This window comes from Cynara cardunculus (genome assembly GCF_001531365.2).
Source record: "Cynara cardunculus var. scolymus isolate 2C chromosome LG 11, CcrdV1, whole genome shotgun sequence".
In the NCBI taxonomy this organism is placed as follows: domain Eukaryota; kingdom Viridiplantae; phylum Streptophyta; class Magnoliopsida; order Asterales; family Asteraceae; genus Cynara; species Cynara cardunculus.
The window spans coordinates 12,085,486-12,102,476 of NC_037538.1; the positions used below are offsets into that span (position 1 = coordinate 12,085,486).

The following is a 16,991-nucleotide window of genomic DNA, read 5'->3' on the forward strand; positions in this document are numbered from 1 at the left end:
AGAACCAAATCCAAAAGGAAAAGGCAAGAAATCGTGAAAGAAACGTCGATTCAAAGAGATGGGTGAGTAATTTAGATTATGGGGAAAGTTTAAGGAGATCTTTAGAGGTCGGCATATGAAAAAGAGAGTGACTGGGAGGCCAAGATAAGCATTTGGTGAATGATGATGATACTTTATATAGGCTTCAATTATTTAATCAAGAAAATTGCACCCAACTTGAATTATAATTAAAAATATACCAAGATAACAAAGGAATCTTCAAAACTAAAAACAACTACCGACTAAAGTCAATACATAAAAAATTATGCCAATTATATCTTTAACACATACATAGATTACTTTTTGATTAATAAAAATTAATTTTAAATATAATGCAATGTACAAAAATTAATTTTAAATAAATACAAACATGTGTCGCCTTTGGCCATGCCAACCTCTCATAGAGAGGGATTTGTTCGTCATAGTTAGGTGGCAGTGGGACTAGGCTACATGGGTTAGCAGTGAATTAGAGATGTTGATACCATTTATAAAAATAAAAAAAAACAAACATCATCTTAGGGGTTGTATGCTTGTAACTTAATGGCGTAGATGGCTTATCCACCTACCCGTGTGAGTGTTTTTGACTTACTGATTAAACCTTCACTAGTTTTGCATTGTTTATCGACACCCATGATCAACGTCAAATTCACATAAATTGATTCACCATCACCGGGGTACATGATTATTGATCAATTTTTGTGTGATTGAATGTTATAAATCGTTATTTATTTGTATAATTATTTGGTATAAATCTTTTTCCTGAGTTATGTTATTGATTTGGATTAATGTAGATGATTACTTAATTGCTCACTCATTTATCTGTATAAATTTTGATGTTCAAGGATATCTCATTTTTTTCCTACTATGGTCTTATTGTGCCAAGTGCTAACACTTATGATTTAAAAAAAATATGTGAATTTCATTAGATGTCAGTTGCAATACACATAGTTGATGTAATACCCCAAACCTAAAGCAAACCTCTGGAATTCGCCCGTCACCCGGTTGCTTATTGAAGCCAAAAAAACGTGAGTGCCTAGCGCGAGCCTTATTGAGAATCGAAAGACTAGAACATGTTTAATAAGCATTAGTTGACCTTCGGAGAACAAGAAGGGTACTCTATCCATGGGATTTCCTATGGAGCATGTAGTGGTTATAGGATAAATGCTAACCAACTTCGTCGCTCGATCTTATACTTTTATAGGTAACATATTTAGACTTACACAGGCCAAAGTCAATGACTGAGACCAGAAGGTATGTGAAAGTACCTCTCCAACGGAAAAAATGAATTGACCAACCCACCTCTTAAATAACTTCTAATTCAACTTAAATTAATTGTAGAAGTTAAAAACACATAACTTTTTATGATGAACTCAATAATCTATTTTTCTATCCATATAGGATGGGTTGTCACAAACTCTTTCACTTATATTTCTAACGTCCTTGTCAGGCCTTCACATAATTCAAGGGTTTAATCATGGCTAATACAAAGTAAATGAGCGTTTACAAAGATACAAAATAATAAATGTCCTTCAAATTGGATAAGACTTTTATTATATCTATACATATTATTTGATATTAGTCTATCATTTGAAGTTAATATAACAGATTGAAAGATTATCATTTGTAACACCCTTAAATTTAAGAAAAAAATAGCAGAAAATTTAGACATTTAAAGCTCCTTCAATAGTTTTAGTATAAAGACTACATAAAGTTTATCCGAAAGGAGAACAAGATACGTATCAGAGTTCTAAACAGATTATCTAATCCTCAAACGAAATCAAAATAAACCAAGTGTTACTAACACCACTAAATCTACTATTTTCAAAACCGGATGACGCCCCTAAGACATCCTGTCGGAACCTCTACATCTTGTCGGAACCTCTACAAGCTCCGTACGCAAAAAGTGTTAGGCTTAATGTCTAGTGAATCAAAAATGTTTATCTCATACATATAAAAACAATAGAACCTGAAGAGCTTCTCCTTCGACCCAACAATTCGTTGTTAAAAAAAGCATTTAAGGTCAAAGATATTCACAAAACCCACTGTTTCCAATATGAGATTCGATCACGAAATATCGTTTTAAAATCAAGCCACCATCTAAATTTACCCTTAAAGATAAATGAATAAAATTCAACCCACAAAACGTCCTAAATACGATATTATTGCATATCCCAAAATTAATGTGTGTCCTTTGGATCGGATATGAGAGTTTTATTATATTTATACACATATCATATGCTATAAAATGCCGATATATTAATTTATAATTTTGATCAAGTTTTGCATTTTATGCACTTTGTTGATACCAATAACTATTTATATGTAACAAATGTGTAAGGGATAACTTTATGCAAAAATCGTACATAAAAAAACACAAAAAAACAAGAGGAGCAACACAAGATTTGGATGTGCTTAGAAGAAGAAGAAGAAAATACTTGCAATCGCCTTCTTCAACCATAAGAGAATAAAATAATAGCCGTTGGAAAAATAAATGATATAATATGATCTAACGTCTATTATTTTTTTTAATAATTTAAAATTTGTATTAAAAAAACATAAAATTTATTTAAACAAAAATTATGGGTTTTTCTTCTTTGTATTATTCCTTTTTAATTTTTATAATATATGTTGAATTTCAAAAAATAAAGTATTTAAACAATTGAATTGATAAATAGTTTAATAAAACAAAGAAACCAAAGTTTTAGATAAATAAATAGACGGATTCCATCAAAGTCGTTAATGATTGGCTGAAATCATTGTTGAATAATTAGGATATAAACAATGGCACCTATTAATTACATATGTAGGAAGGGTTAGAAGAAAATCTTAAAAAAATTAAAAAATAGTTGAATTAATTTATCAACCATTAAATTAATTAATTTAATATTTATAATTTTACTTTTATTTTATTTTATAATATGATCAGAACTTTAAACTGAAAAACCAAGAGATAGCTTAAAGAAAAATATTAGAAACCAAAACATTGAACTAAAAAGTAAATAAATAAATTGAAAAAGAAGTAAAGATAGCATAGCATATAAAACGCTGAAGTTCATGCTTTTAGTGGAGGGAATGTAGAGTGACGGTCTGTGACGCCGCCAAGTATATATGAGTGGGTGATCTAACAGTCGACGCGTACCAGATGAGCTGCCAAGCATACATGATTTTGACAACACAACTCATCTCTTGTGATAAATACTTTCTGGAAATTTTCATTGAATATTTATTAGTTTGGGATCGATTTTTCTTCAAAAATTAAATTCTTATATTTACTGAAACCGAACTACATTCATCATTTTAAAATCTAACCCTCTCCTACATTCATATTTAAGCAATTAAGTACATGAATATATTTTATATGAATAAATGCAGAAATTTATCTATTAAAAAATGTCCATAAACCTAAGACTCGTTATTAAATACTTATCTAGATAAGCGTTTATCATGTCACGTTACCTTACCGGATGTATATGACAAAGACCAATAATTTTATCCGTAAAAATAAAATGGAAGGATTGAAAGTCTTACCCGATGAATGAAGGCGACCACTCTTACCACGGTTAGCATTTAACGGGTAAATTTTTGCATACAATACCATTTTGGTGGACTAAAATCCTACCCAGTAAATAATAGTATTGAATTTTACCAATAAACAATTACCCAGATAAACGTTAATAACAGCCTCTTAATCATTCAACAATGTGAAATGTTATTAATTTTTCGAAATTTTTAATTTTTCTAATATATCTCAATGTAGATCATATTTTGTTTATATCAAAAAAATATTTTAATATTATTTACCAATTTCATCATTTATTTATTTAGATGAAGGACCGTGTGAGAATAGAAATTAAGGTGAGAAACATAAGAAGAGATCTAAACTCTTGATCATTTTTAATTTTACCCATACCTTATAATTGCGCTTATCACAAGAATTGATCTGATGCATCTTAGCGCACCGCATTAATATTGATATTCAATTATGATTGATCCAGAGATAAAGATCACTTCTTACCCATCTCATCATAACTATTGGTCCTAAAATGCAATGAATAGTACAAGGTGTGTTTATAGAAGGGGATTAAATACAAACACAACAATTTTTTTACTTTTTAATTCTATATGTTTATTGAAAACAAATAATTATAAATTTGTTGTGGATACTAGGAAGGTAAGACATGATCCTAAACAATTTGACTGGTGAAAATTTGCTAACAACTGAAAAGTGAGAAAATAATGTACTCTTTCAAATCCGAAAGTACTAAGATAGTTCTTCAAACGGTTAACGTTGATGTTGCCTAAGAAGCTATCACTCAGAATTCCTTTCAAAATGGGTGAGTTGCAACAAGTGAGAATGACGACATTTTATAACCACTAATGCATTAAATGTTGTTGTCTAACTTTAACGTGTGTCTTTATCTGATTTGTTGATCAATACATGTTTATACTCCTCATTTCAGCATTTGAAGTTGACGTAGATGTTGTTAACTCAACCCATCCTTCGGTATACATATGGAACAGTAAAGGAAGTATGTACTAATAAAATAGTACTTTAGAAGTTACTTTGTCTGTAATATTAAACATGTTCTCATACCAGGATAAGAGATGCTAGAGTTAGTGAGTCAAATTTGTTGGATAAGTTTGCACTCCAATTTCGGTTTGCGGGAAGTAGTATTTGTCAGACTACGATTTGACCTTATCTTGTATTGATCTTCTTTCAGTTAAACGACAATCCAATATGTTTTGGTTACGATCTTGACCTCATTTCAAAAAAATTAAAATACTATTTTTCTCTCTTTTTATAAAGTCTTAGGACGAAGATATTATAAAAATGAGAATCATAATAAAAAAAAAATATTGCATCCATCTGAATATGATTATAGGTATGTTGTGAAATATCGATTGGAATAACAATAAAAAGGAAAAAGATGAAAAGTCACATGGAGTGTGGGATAACGAGTTATGAGGAGGGCAAAAGCAATACAAGACATTCTTGGACATATCTAAGATACATTACACAGATGTGAGACATGTTAGGTTTAATAATGTCTAAAAAGAGGCACACATTTGGTACATGTTAGGTTTTTAATTACACATTCATGTTCAAACAATAATTAGATTATTATTTTCGCTTATATATAAATTTGGCATCATGTGAGATCAATAGTTTTTTGTGAGACCCGTAAGATCAATTCTTAACCCTTAGATTAGATCTACAATCTGACAATCTAAACATTAATAAACGTCACGAGACTTCTTAATAATCACAAAATTGTCACCGTGCAATTTAGACCATTAGATCATTAACTTATAAAGTTGATCAATGAACATAAATTGGTCTTACGGGTCTCACAAAAAACCTTTAGTCTCATGTGAACCTAACCTTATATATAAATGAGTAACTTATTCTTTTTGTGGAAGTGTAAGGTAAGTTAAGAGTTGGAAGGTCACTCAATCACCTACCTAACTCAACTCATTCCATTTAAAAACCTTGACAAATAAATAACTTTAACATTAAATGCTATTTATATATACATTTTAACACATATTTATAGCAATCCATTCCTTTATTTTTACTAAGATTAAATTCTAATTAGAGGTGTTTATTAGTGGGACGACCTGTTAGACCCGATTTATTCGGCTTGCTAGAAATACGGGTTTGGACAATCATTATCAAGAAAATAGGCGGGTTCGGGTTTGTTCGCTAAAATTAACAGACAAACATGGACAATATAAAAATAGATATGGACAGGATCGTCTAGCCCGCTTATATTTTATAATTAATATTTTTTATCATTAATTAAAGTTATATCAACATATTCTAAAATTAAATTATTAAAGTTATAGGATGAGATCTTTGGTTATTCTTGAGAACCCAAAAAGCCAAGGGGTTGTTTGTTTACCTCTTAATGATTCCATTAAGAGGTGGTTTAACTCTTAATTTTGTTTTTCATTTATTTCTCCACTTGATGAGATCCATGTGTCACTTACTTGCTTAAAATTTTAATTGCAACAATGTTTTTTCTTTATTTTTTGGTTTCACATTTGTTAATTAATCGTTACTGATCAAGCTTATAGATTTATAAGAGTTACACTTTTGGGCCTGTTAGCCCGTGGGCAAACTCGACCCATTTATAGGGTGGACAATGACAAGTTGTTAAGCCCGGAAAAAAGGGTTTTGATTTACAATATTAGGCTCGTTAGACAAAAAAAAAAAAAAAAAAGTTAGGCCCGACCCGGACCCGGCCAAACCCGTAAATGATCACCTCTAACTCTAATATTGGTAGCTAAGATTTAGTGAAATGTTTGAAAATCGGATCTAAACTTTGATAAGTTTAGAAAACATTCTTATGGTTGTTAACTCCATTTATCTTCTTTGTTAAAAGAAGGGGCATTCTTGTCTATTTCATCTTTTTTGTCTTTTTCTATTTGTGTAACAAACATCAAACTAGAGGACCAACTCTATAATTAACTTTTATATATATATATATATATATATATATATATATATATATATGGGCGAATGGTCGTGTGATAAGAAAAATGATGCCGAGAAGTATTAAAAGAGATCTAAACTTTTGATCACTTTTAATCTCATGTCCACCTATGAATTATGCTTTAGAAGAGAATTGATCGAGTGCATCTCATTAGAATTGACATTCAATTAGGATTGATCCAAAGATGAAGATATCTTCTTACGCTTCTCACTATAATTTTCTTTTTCACCAGAACCCAACCACACACACATGGATGGTTTTAATTGCAAACCCAATAATTCCAACAAATTTTGCAAATTGATCTAGACCACTGAAAATTTTGATCAACAAACATTATTCATGCAGTGGCATTAATGTAATAGAATTAATTTATGAGTTACTTTCAATAAGTACTAACTGCGTAAAGGGGAAATTCGGGAATACTCAGTGTAGATAGCTTCGTTCTAATTTCATCCATAATATCTGCAGGATCATATCCCGAATTAAACTCCCTGTGGTTCACCAAATTATCTGACAAAGAGGATGAAAATGATTTCCCTATAGTTCGCCAAGTTGAAGGACTGTCAAGAAGAGACCATGTAAATATGGGTTCATGTGTCTGCATTAATTCACCAACGTAAATCTGGATTCATGTTTCTGCGTTCATGGTGAAAAGAAAATCCGGGTTCATGTGTTTTGGTTAATGTTTCCATATTCGTCTTCATGTTTCTGATTCATGTTCGTACATATGGGTTCATGTTTCTGCGTTGGTTCATCAACGTAAATCTGGGTTCATGTTTATACATTCATGGTAAAAGAGATTATGGGTTCATGTTTCTGAATCCATCTTTATGTTTCTGGTTCATGTTTTCGGATTCATCTTTATATTTTTGGTTCATGTTTCCGAATTCATCTTCATGTTTTTGGTTCATGTTCTTAAATCTGGGTTCATGTTTCCGTATTCATGTTACTGGGATCACGATTCTGGTTCATGTTTTTGGATTCTTCAAGTTTAATTTATAGTTTTTCTATATTAGACTCTTTAGTCATGGTTCTTTTTGGCCATCATCATTCATATAGATGATGCTTGTTGTACTAGAGTCAATAAATAAGTTTTAATTCAATTTCAATTTCTTGATGTATATTTTAAACCACAAAATATGACAACAAGGTCTATTTATTAATAGATGTTAATTGAATCAGATATAAACATATGCAAATACGTATTCAATTAACAGTCTGAATCTGATTTTAAATAGATATCAAAATTAAAGATTAAATATGTCTAAAATAATCTCATTCTAATTCAAATAATATGAAAGTAAAAAAAAAATATGTGTATATAAAACAAGATGCTGGGTTTAATGTATGTTTTGTATGCAGTTGCAACTGATTTTTGAATGTTTAATTAAAATAATATTACTTTTAATAAAATTGGAAAAAAGAAAGAACAGAGTTGCATATGCAAAAATGGTTGGTTGTTTTGCTACCAAATAACCTGCTATCTGGACCTAAACTCTTTTATCAAATCCCCTAAACTCCATCATCTCTAGCATGGCAATTCTTCCAACATTGCTATCTTCTTCAAACCCCCTATTTTTCTGTCCACAAAATACCCAAAAAACCCTAAACCCCAAATCTTGTAACCCTAACACCCATCATACCAAGATCACAAGAAAGATCCTAATTTCCAGCAAGTTTCATAACAAGAAAGCAATTGCAGCTCTAATGGGAGCTGGGTTTGCCCTAACATTTACAACACCTCTTTTTGTGGGAGCTGCTGAGTTGCCATCGTTGGTGGGTTCGTCCCTGCAACTTGTGGAACCTCCCAATGCTCTCTCATTGCCCACTTGGGCAATCCATGTTTCAAGCGTTGTTGAATGGTAAATCAGCACTTTATTTATTTTGTCGATTGATTGATGGTTTAATTATCTGTTACATATTGATTTCTGATGTCACACTTGTTGTTTCCTAATGCAAATTGATACGGATTTTGTTAAATTTTGATATCAATATTAATCTGTTTGTATTAATTGCTATGAATTCTAATGTAGGTCTCAAATTTCCCTCAAAAAAATTATCTACAACTGTGGAAATTATGATGCTTAAATTAACACATTCCATAACAGGAGTTGAAGGGTAGTTTTTTGGAACAGATGGAGTAACTCGATCTGTGTTTTAGTGTATGTTCTTGGTTTCTGGTTGTGCTTACTGATTACTTGTTTATTTTTGTCAAATTTGGAAGGGTGACAGCAATGATTTTAGTATGGCAATATGGGGAGGCATCTGGATATCAATCTTGGAAGGGGCTTTCTTGGGGTATGGTGAGTTACAGATCCCTTCGTCTACGTTTAGTTCACTTGTTTTGTGTTCCCATTCTCTTGCATTTCTCGTGCTTTGATCGTAATTATATTAAGTAGCTGACTGTAGTCCTCTACAAGAAATTGTCTTTGTTATCTTTAGAGAAGCATAATTGTTTGTGTTGCTATAATTCTTAACAAAATACAGAAATGGGAATCGAGATTTGGGCATTGTTACTTGTCTGTTTAAAGGGCATATGGTTATATGATATACACATGATGAGCTAATTGCTTCAGGTACCCCTGCTAGGCGGAGCATTTTGTGCCTGTACTTGGCATTTCTTTTATAACGCGGAATCCCTGGAGGTAAATTGACTATTCATTTTAATCAAATTAAAAAAGAAGTTGCGGTTTCTATGGGATGTTTCTATATGATTCGCTATGTTCAAATTGTTCTGAGTAGAAAGCAAATCTTGAATTTTTTCATCATTTTTTAAAGAAGGATCTTAACCCGACCCATATTATAGGTTTTAGTTGCTCTCCAAGGGGCATTGACGTTTATTGGCAATGCTACAATGTGCATAGCTGCGTATCGAATCTATAAATCATCACAAGAGCGCTCCACTGATGCATAAGCATCTGTTCCTAGTTCCGGCAGCAGTTTTCTCCTTCCATCTTTCAATCTGTAAGGTAACTTTTTCTTAATCTCATCATCTTCTAACCAATTTATCCGTCAACATGAGTTGCATATATAGATTAGCCAAAAGAGTGACACTGAAACAAGACATTTGGTTTTCTTTATGGCTATTCTCCAAACCTTCTTGTGATTATAACTGTTAAAGGGTACAGTTGCTAATGCTATAAAATTGTACTGATATATATATATATATATATATATATTGTGTTGGTTATTTTTGAATTAGTTTGACTTGAAGAAAATCTGTATGCATTTACAGATTTACTCAAACTGGTCTAGGCAAACTGTGTTCATGGGCTTTACCTTTGACTTTGACCAATCTTCGTTATCATCAGATAATTAGAAACTATGAATCAAGAAAGTCCCTTAGTATAAATATATATTGTAGATTATAATGGCAGGGTTATATATATCAAGAGAATTAGACGTTTCTTTGTTTTTGGATTTTCTCGAGGACCCTGGGATTAAATTCTTTGCTACCCCTCCATTGACACACCCTAGTTAGGAAGTTTCAAATTACTCTGCACAAGCCCAACAGGACATATCTTGATCTTGAACGTTGATGACTTTTAGGAACACAAAGTTCTTGTTTCTTACCTTTTTTAAGTTCCTTTAGTTAGCTAAAGTCATACTCGATGTTATACGGCTTGGATAAAATTATTCTAGGAACATTTTGTTGGGTTTATACCACCACATGATCCCAAATGATAAAGTTGTTCACTTTTAGGCAAAAACAATGACAAAGGTACAATCTTTACCAACAAACGATGCTGAACAAACTTGGATTGAAAAACAAACAAGATGAAAACGAAGGATCTTTATTAGTCGAAGAGAACATAAAGGTTGTATTTATATAACAACCCCAAGGAATCACAACATAGTTCGAATGCAAAAAAAACAAGGATTTTCGTATTTATGGTACGAGAGGATAGTGCCCTTTGTGCAACACCATTGGTGCCACTTTACAAAATGCTTCTGTTGGATTTGTGGAACGGGGGCAGATGTCTGGACGGAATTTTAAAAGTCTGCGGACGTCTGCAGAAGGCTCCTTGTGGACGGCCGTGGTTGCTTGTTTCCGGTTTCTGTTGGTTTGTTGTGTCTTATCACTTTCTTTAACACTCCACATTGATATTAAACAACTTGCTGATCTCAAACGCGAAGATAAGCTTGAACTCCACTTTGAACATATATACTTGATGGATAATCAAACTAGGGGATCCAGATCCAAGATCCTCCAACAGACTGAGCAAAGCTCCGTAAGAGCACCTATGTCTTCAAATGCTCCAAACGATAACCAATGTCTCTAAACGAGTGCCAAGGTCTTCAAAACACTCCAAGATCTAGTGATAAGTGTTTTGTGAGTTTAATTTGCCGGTATATAAATATTCTATACTTTAAAAAGATAGGCTTCTTTGTTTTTAAAATAGTTACTTATATCATTTAGACTATTTATTTAATACAACAATAAAAAACAATTTAGTTTTAATTCATACAGACAACTTAATAATCAAAAAACAAACAAACAAACAACCCTTTAGACACCTATTACAAATAATTATAATCTTTATTTTATTTAAACTTATATATAGATTCTTGTTTTAATTAAAAATTGAATTAATTTTCATAAAAATTTATACCCAACTAGAATATAAATATGATTAGATATGTTGAAACAAGAGTTAGGTTCTACTTTCCATGAAAGTAGAAATTTAAGGTCAAAGCCTTGGGATGGTCGTTCCTACTTCCTACTACATTACTTTACACCTCAAACCCAAAGACTTTATTGTATGATATTATAACCCAACATTTTGACTTTTTCTTTAATCTCTAGTATTAAGTTTTTTTTTATTAACCTGGATATCCAACCTGCTATGCCAGCCGACTAATTCCAGGACGACCAACTGCTTTGCACATAGCCCGGAGTGACCGCATTTGAACCTCCGTGGCCACAAGGGGATTTTTATTCCTCCCTCGATTTGAACCTGAAACCTCCAGGTACTTTTGACCTTTGGAGTCAAGCTCAAACCAACCAGGCACCACTCTTGTGGTTAAGTTTCTTTAAATTAGGATAGGGAATCGCACGTACTAGAATAATTGTAGTATAGTAATAGGATTTTTGAGGTCTTAACTAAAACATCTGTTTTATGGTTTGGAGTAGAGGTCAAATGCGCTCACATCCATCCCCGGATCAAACCCTGAGTGGGATATATTGGGTTGCTTTGGTTTAATAATATGATTCTTATTATATGTAAGTGGTAAATTTTGAACGACCATGGTAATCAAATTGTCTGGTTGATTTTATCATGGGAATTCAGACATTATTAACTAATCAAATTTGTTAAAGAATAACAACGTATTGCTAATTAGACAAATTTCTTAAAAGAAGAACATGCTAACGACGAAGCAGCAGGCTGGGTTGTTCTCGTTTTAGGGAGGGGGCGTGTTTTGATTAGGGAGAGCAAGATCTTTTCTCGAAGAGTAGGGATGGAATAAATGAGTTGAATCGATTAGGGTTTTGGAAGTGGCTTATTCACTCAACAATTGGTTTATTCATTCAGCCTTGTAGGGGGAGCTTAATGATTTAGGTCATACACTCAATTAAGCCACTTCCAAATAGCCAATAACCATTTACAATATCTTACCCTTAATATTAACACATGTTATTGATGTTTTTATGGCTTTAGCCTAACAGGTAAGAAGGTGGACATCCTTATAAAATGAGTGACAGTTCTAGGATACAACTCATGCAATACCCGCCCGTCTCTCGAGACACACATTTTACCTTTTCATGATGACCGTAGAACAGAGATATGTTTTCGTTGAATCAAGGGTCTTGGGTTAAATCTTGTTGCCTGAAGTTGTGGTTTTTATATTCTCACACGTGCTAAGAAGCTTCATAATATTCCAACCATTAGTGGCTCGAGGGTTGACTTTTTTAAAGTCATGTCCATCAAAATATTATTAAACCTAACTTACATCAACTTTGGAGCATAGTCATATTAAAAAATGGTACAAAAATGTAAGCATGGAGTACAACCTCACATTGCATACAACACGACTTTGTTGAACTCGAGATAAATTAACTCAATTCTAACTTTGTACCACTACTCTTCATTTGATAATCAATAATTCATTCTAGCAAATAGATTAGGGAAAAAAGACTCGTTATCTTGAGTCCGAGGGTTGCCCGTGTACCATGATGATCGTGAACGAAAAGGGTACTCGAGAAAAGATCAAAGTTTGAACCTTTTCTTGTCGAAAATGGATAATAGTTCAAGATTTTCTTGATGGAGCTGGGTGGCTTTGTTCCGTAACATCTCGTTCTCTTTCAAGATACTCAAGTTCTCCATGTACAACTTCAAGTTCTGTAACTCCATCTCGTGTTTCATTCTTTCTTCGATAAACTTGTTAACCCTGAAACACGAAAAGAAAGAAAGAAAGCCCGAATGAAACACGATTCTTTGTTTTGGAGACAAAGAAGATAAACGTAAATGAGACCCTCAAAAGAAACATATAACATGTACCTGTTGAGCCTTTGAATTCGAACCTGAATCCGAATCCGAAACCTAGCTTGCTTTGATTTTGTTTTTTGGGTAAGGAAATGGAGAGAAGAAGGTGGTGACATGCATTCTATGTTATTGGTGGTACACATTTTCACTTGGCTTTTGAGTACTCTGTCTTTGTATTGAATGAGTAAGAAGCAAGCTGTGGGTTGCTAGATCCTCTTATAAACAGGTGGTTTGGTTTCTAAACATGACACACACACACACATATATATATGTATATATACATACACACTTATATATGTAGAGGAGAGAGGGGGGGGGGGAGGGAGAGTGAGTGAGTGAGGATGATGTGAATTTTTTACACTTTCTTGATAAGGTGAGAACAATTGAAGATGTCTGTATGCTATGCGAATGTTATGTTATATTATATAAAGATTGTAACTTTCGTATCACATTCAACTATGTATAGAAATGTTACACTATACTCGGCATAAAAGTATCTTCACAATTTTCAAGATAAACCTTCACACAATACAAGGATACCCTCATTTTTTCTGATATTTTTTAGAACCAGTGCATTATGTGTTATTTTATATGATTATTTTTTTTCATTTATGGCTAGAATTTAATGTAATGATTAACATATATTTGTTTTATGATGTGTTTGTTTCACGTATATGTATATATATGTGTATATATGTATGGAGAGAGAGGGGGTTAATGTCAAGAAGTGTAATGATGATAAGGAGGGGTTCATGATTAAAAGGAGAAAGAAACCAACAAGTATTATATTCTAGGGACAAGAGGAAAAAGCCTAAGAACAAGGAAACCTTTTTCTTCTTTCAAAGCTTTCATTTGTGTTCGTATAAATCCATTGTTGTTTTGTGAAAACTTTATCTTTTATCGATGTTACGAATCAATTTAGGGTTTACAAGACACGAGTAAGATGATATGATGAACGTTTATCTTATGGTTGATAGATACAGATACATTATGCTCACTCATATCTCTTTTGACCGGGTGTTGTACATATTTACAGTTTCAAACCATCATCAATCGTATTGACATCATCTTGCGACGTGTCTCTTCTTTCGGTGTGTACATTTGGAGGTCGATATCAAAGATGATGAGATCGCCCCCCAATCTCTACTCTTTAACATGAAGATATTATCACATTGGTTCAGTGGCAAACAACATAGATGAAGACATTATTGGTAACTAAATAATTCAAATCATACTTCTTAGGTGTAGTGATTGACTTTTTGACCATGATCATGTGCGTAACCAAATAAGAACTACAAAAGGTTAAGAACCACTAATCATGTGTGTTTCATATTACGAAAGAAATACATGTGAATTCTTGTTTCATAATATGTAACAGAAAATACAACAGTTAAAATATTAAAAATAATCATATTATGAAACAAAAGTTTGTTTTAAAAACATTGACGGTTTTATGTGAATTTCATTGTGGAAAGGTTATTTAGGGGCTGTTTACTAAATGCTTATCCGGTAAGTACTTATTGGAAAATTTTCCTCACCGGATGAACATGGCAAGGGGCAAAATCTTACCCGGTAAGAGCGATGATAAGGATGAAGAGTCTTACCCGGTAAGTGAGAGTGACAACTCTTACCCGGGTAAGCGTTTATCAGGTAAATTGTTACACAAAATACGTTTTGATGTACTACAATCTTCCTTGGTAAAATAGATTATAATGTTAGCTTCTAATGATAAACGCTTACCGGGTAAACATTTAGGCAAACGGCTCCTTAGTTAAATATTAAAAAAAATATTTTTAGAAAACTAGTAGTTTAATGTTTTAGTAGAGGTGTTGTGACGTGATCCAGTTGCGCATGTACTCTGTGTAGTCGAGTCATCATTTTTTGATATTGCGGTCAGTCTGCAACAAAAATCATTTGATATTTAAGAAATTTATTTTTTTTGTTTGTTAATTGTTTTATTATTTAAATATTATTTTCAATTGAGTTTAATCTCTCACTTTTAAGGCCAATTTGGATGATACCTTAAAAGTTACAAAGACCAAAAAAAATCCAAGAACAACACGCTGTAAAATTAAAGAGAACAAGTGACACTAAATTTATTTGTTTTAATTGAATATATATATACATATACATATAGAGGATCGATCAAATGAAAACAACTCCAATTTGTAAAAACCGTAAAAACTATTATCATCCATCGTTAATCTTATGAAATTTTTTCATGAAATTGTTAATCTTGTGAAATTGTTTCATATAATATTTTTTTTTTGATGAAGTTGTTTCATATGTGGTTATGAAATTGTTTCATATACTACTTAATGAATTTTTAATGAAACTGCTTCATGTATTTCTCTAAAATTAAAATAATGAAGATGATAATATCCATTATTAACACCCTCCACAATAAAAATGGTTAATCAACCTCTCATAATTACAAAAAAAATGAACAAAATAAAAAATTATGATTGGTTGAATGAAGTTTTCACGGTTTTTACAAATTGAGTGGTTTTGATTTGAACCCACCCCTATACATACATACATACATATATATATATATATATATATATATATATATAATCATACAGGTTCAAAAGTTGTCCGCTTCCATTTTTTTATGTTAATATAAAATCACATGTGATTTTGTACATTAACAACTTTTTTTCTTATTCTTTTAAATACTTAGCGTTCTCGTTCGAACCTCTCTCTCTCTCTCTCTCTCTCTCTCTATATATATATATATACACACACACACACACACAAAAACATACTATATTATAAAACATTTAACAAAAAAAAATTTAAAAATCATTTTTATGCATGAATTACTGTATATTGATGCATGTTACTTAAAATTCAAGATTACAAGTAAATTATGCATAATAACAACTTATTAAAGCTCCATGTTTGAATTCGTGTAACTAGCTGCAGATGAACATAATCAAATAGTAAATATCTCATTTTAAAATATAAAAAATCTAAAATATAATTAAAATAATTATCGAGTTCTAACAAAATAATTAATTATTATCTTTATAAGAAAATTATATTATTAAACTACATATAAATTTCTTCGTTATTGAACCTAAATTAAATTATAATAAAAAAATTGAATAAAAAATAGGAATTTTTAAATTGTTAATTTGTAACTAATATTGATATATTTTTGTCAAATTTTTATGATATTTTCAACTTTATATTTTATTCAAAAAAAACATAATCGCTTTTTCAAAATCATATAAGATCATATTATAACATCGACTGAGATAAAAAATAAAATGAAATATTAAAATTAAGATGTATCTCGCTGTATTGTGTGAGTTTTCTTCTAGTATATATATATATATATATATATATATATACACACATTTTTAAAAAGATAATATTGAGTTTTTTCAAACTTTATTTTTTTCAATAATTATTATTTGAAATAAATAAATCGTCTTTCACAAGTTATTTTTTATTTCTATTAAGAAAATGTATTAAACATATAAATTATGTAAAAAATATTTAAAATATACCTATCAAAAGATATTGTGTTACTTATTTTGATCATACATAACATTTTCTCTTCGGTTTTGCAGTTTATCTTCCTTGGTTGATCCAAAATACAATATAAATGTCACATCTATTTAAAAAATAATCTGTTAAAATATATCTGACAATTATATTAGAACAAACATTTTAAAATTTGAAGAAATCTTAAATTTTGATCTTGAAAAGAGGAATATTTATATCTATACTATATTATAAATCATTTGACAAAAACTTTTAAAAATCATTTTTTTATGCGAAGTACTGTTTATTTATACATATTAATTAAAACTCAAGATTACAAGTAGATTGTGCGTAAGACAACTTATTAAAACTCCATATTTGAATTCGTGTAACTAACTGCAGATAAACATAATCAAATACAGGATAAACATCTCATTTTAAATATAAAAAATCTAAAATATAATTAAGATAATCA

At 31.1% G+C, this 16,991-nt stretch overlaps 2 protein-coding genes across 3 annotated transcripts; one reads left to right on the top strand and one right to left on the bottom strand.

Moving 5' to 3' along the window:
* The first annotated feature begins 7,962 nt into the window (after positions 1-7,962).
* Positions 7,963-14,333, top strand: LOC112521438 (ycf49-like protein). 2 transcript variants are annotated; one of them, XM_025130296.1, is made up of 5 exons: positions 7,963-8,398; positions 8,761-8,839; positions 9,113-9,181; positions 9,343-9,505; positions 14,058-14,333. In XM_025130296.1, the coding sequence occupies exons 1-4, from the start codon at positions 8,070-8,072 to the stop codon at positions 9,448-9,450; spliced, it is 585 nt and encodes a 194-aa protein (XP_024986064.1). In that variant the 5' UTR covers positions 7,963-8,069; the 3' UTR covers positions 9,451-9,505; positions 14,058-14,333. The 2 variants fall into 2 exon arrangements, with proteins under 2 accessions (XP_024986064.1, XP_024986065.1); XM_025130297.1 differs by having other exon boundaries at positions 9,343-9,500.
* On the bottom strand, positions 12,514-13,185 carry LOC112521439 (protein LITTLE ZIPPER 1-like). Its single transcript, XM_025130299.1, has 2 exons — positions 13,037-13,185; positions 12,514-12,926 (listed from the first exon to the last, which is right to left on the bottom strand). The coding sequence occupies exons 1-2, from the start codon at positions 13,162-13,164 to the stop codon at positions 12,746-12,748; spliced, it is 309 nt and encodes a 102-aa protein (XP_024986067.1). The 5' UTR covers positions 13,165-13,185; the 3' UTR covers positions 12,514-12,745.
* Positions 14,334-16,991: the final 2,658 nt, after the last annotated feature.

Excerpts from the sequence above, each read along its gene's own strand:
- LOC112521438 (XM_025130296.1), top strand. The coding sequence starts at position 8,070 with ATGGCAATTCTTCCAACATTGCTATCTTCTTCAAACCCCCTATTTTTC. Across the intron at positions 8,399-8,760 it reads GTTTCAAGCGTTGTTGAATG|GGTGACAGCAATGATTTTAG; the intron begins GTAAATCAGCAC and ends CAAATTTGGAAG. Across the intron at positions 9,182-9,342 it reads ATAACGCGGAATCCCTGGAG|GTTTTAGTTGCTCTCCAAGG; the intron begins GTAAATTGACTA and ends CCCATATTATAG.
- LOC112521439 (XM_025130299.1), bottom strand. The coding sequence starts at position 13,164 with ATGTGTACCACCAATAACATAGAATGCATGTCACCACCTTCTTCTCTC. Across the intron at positions 12,927-13,036 it reads CGAATTCAAAGGCTCAACAG|GGTTAACAAGTTTATCGAAG; the intron begins GTACATGTTATA and ends TTCGTGTTTCAG.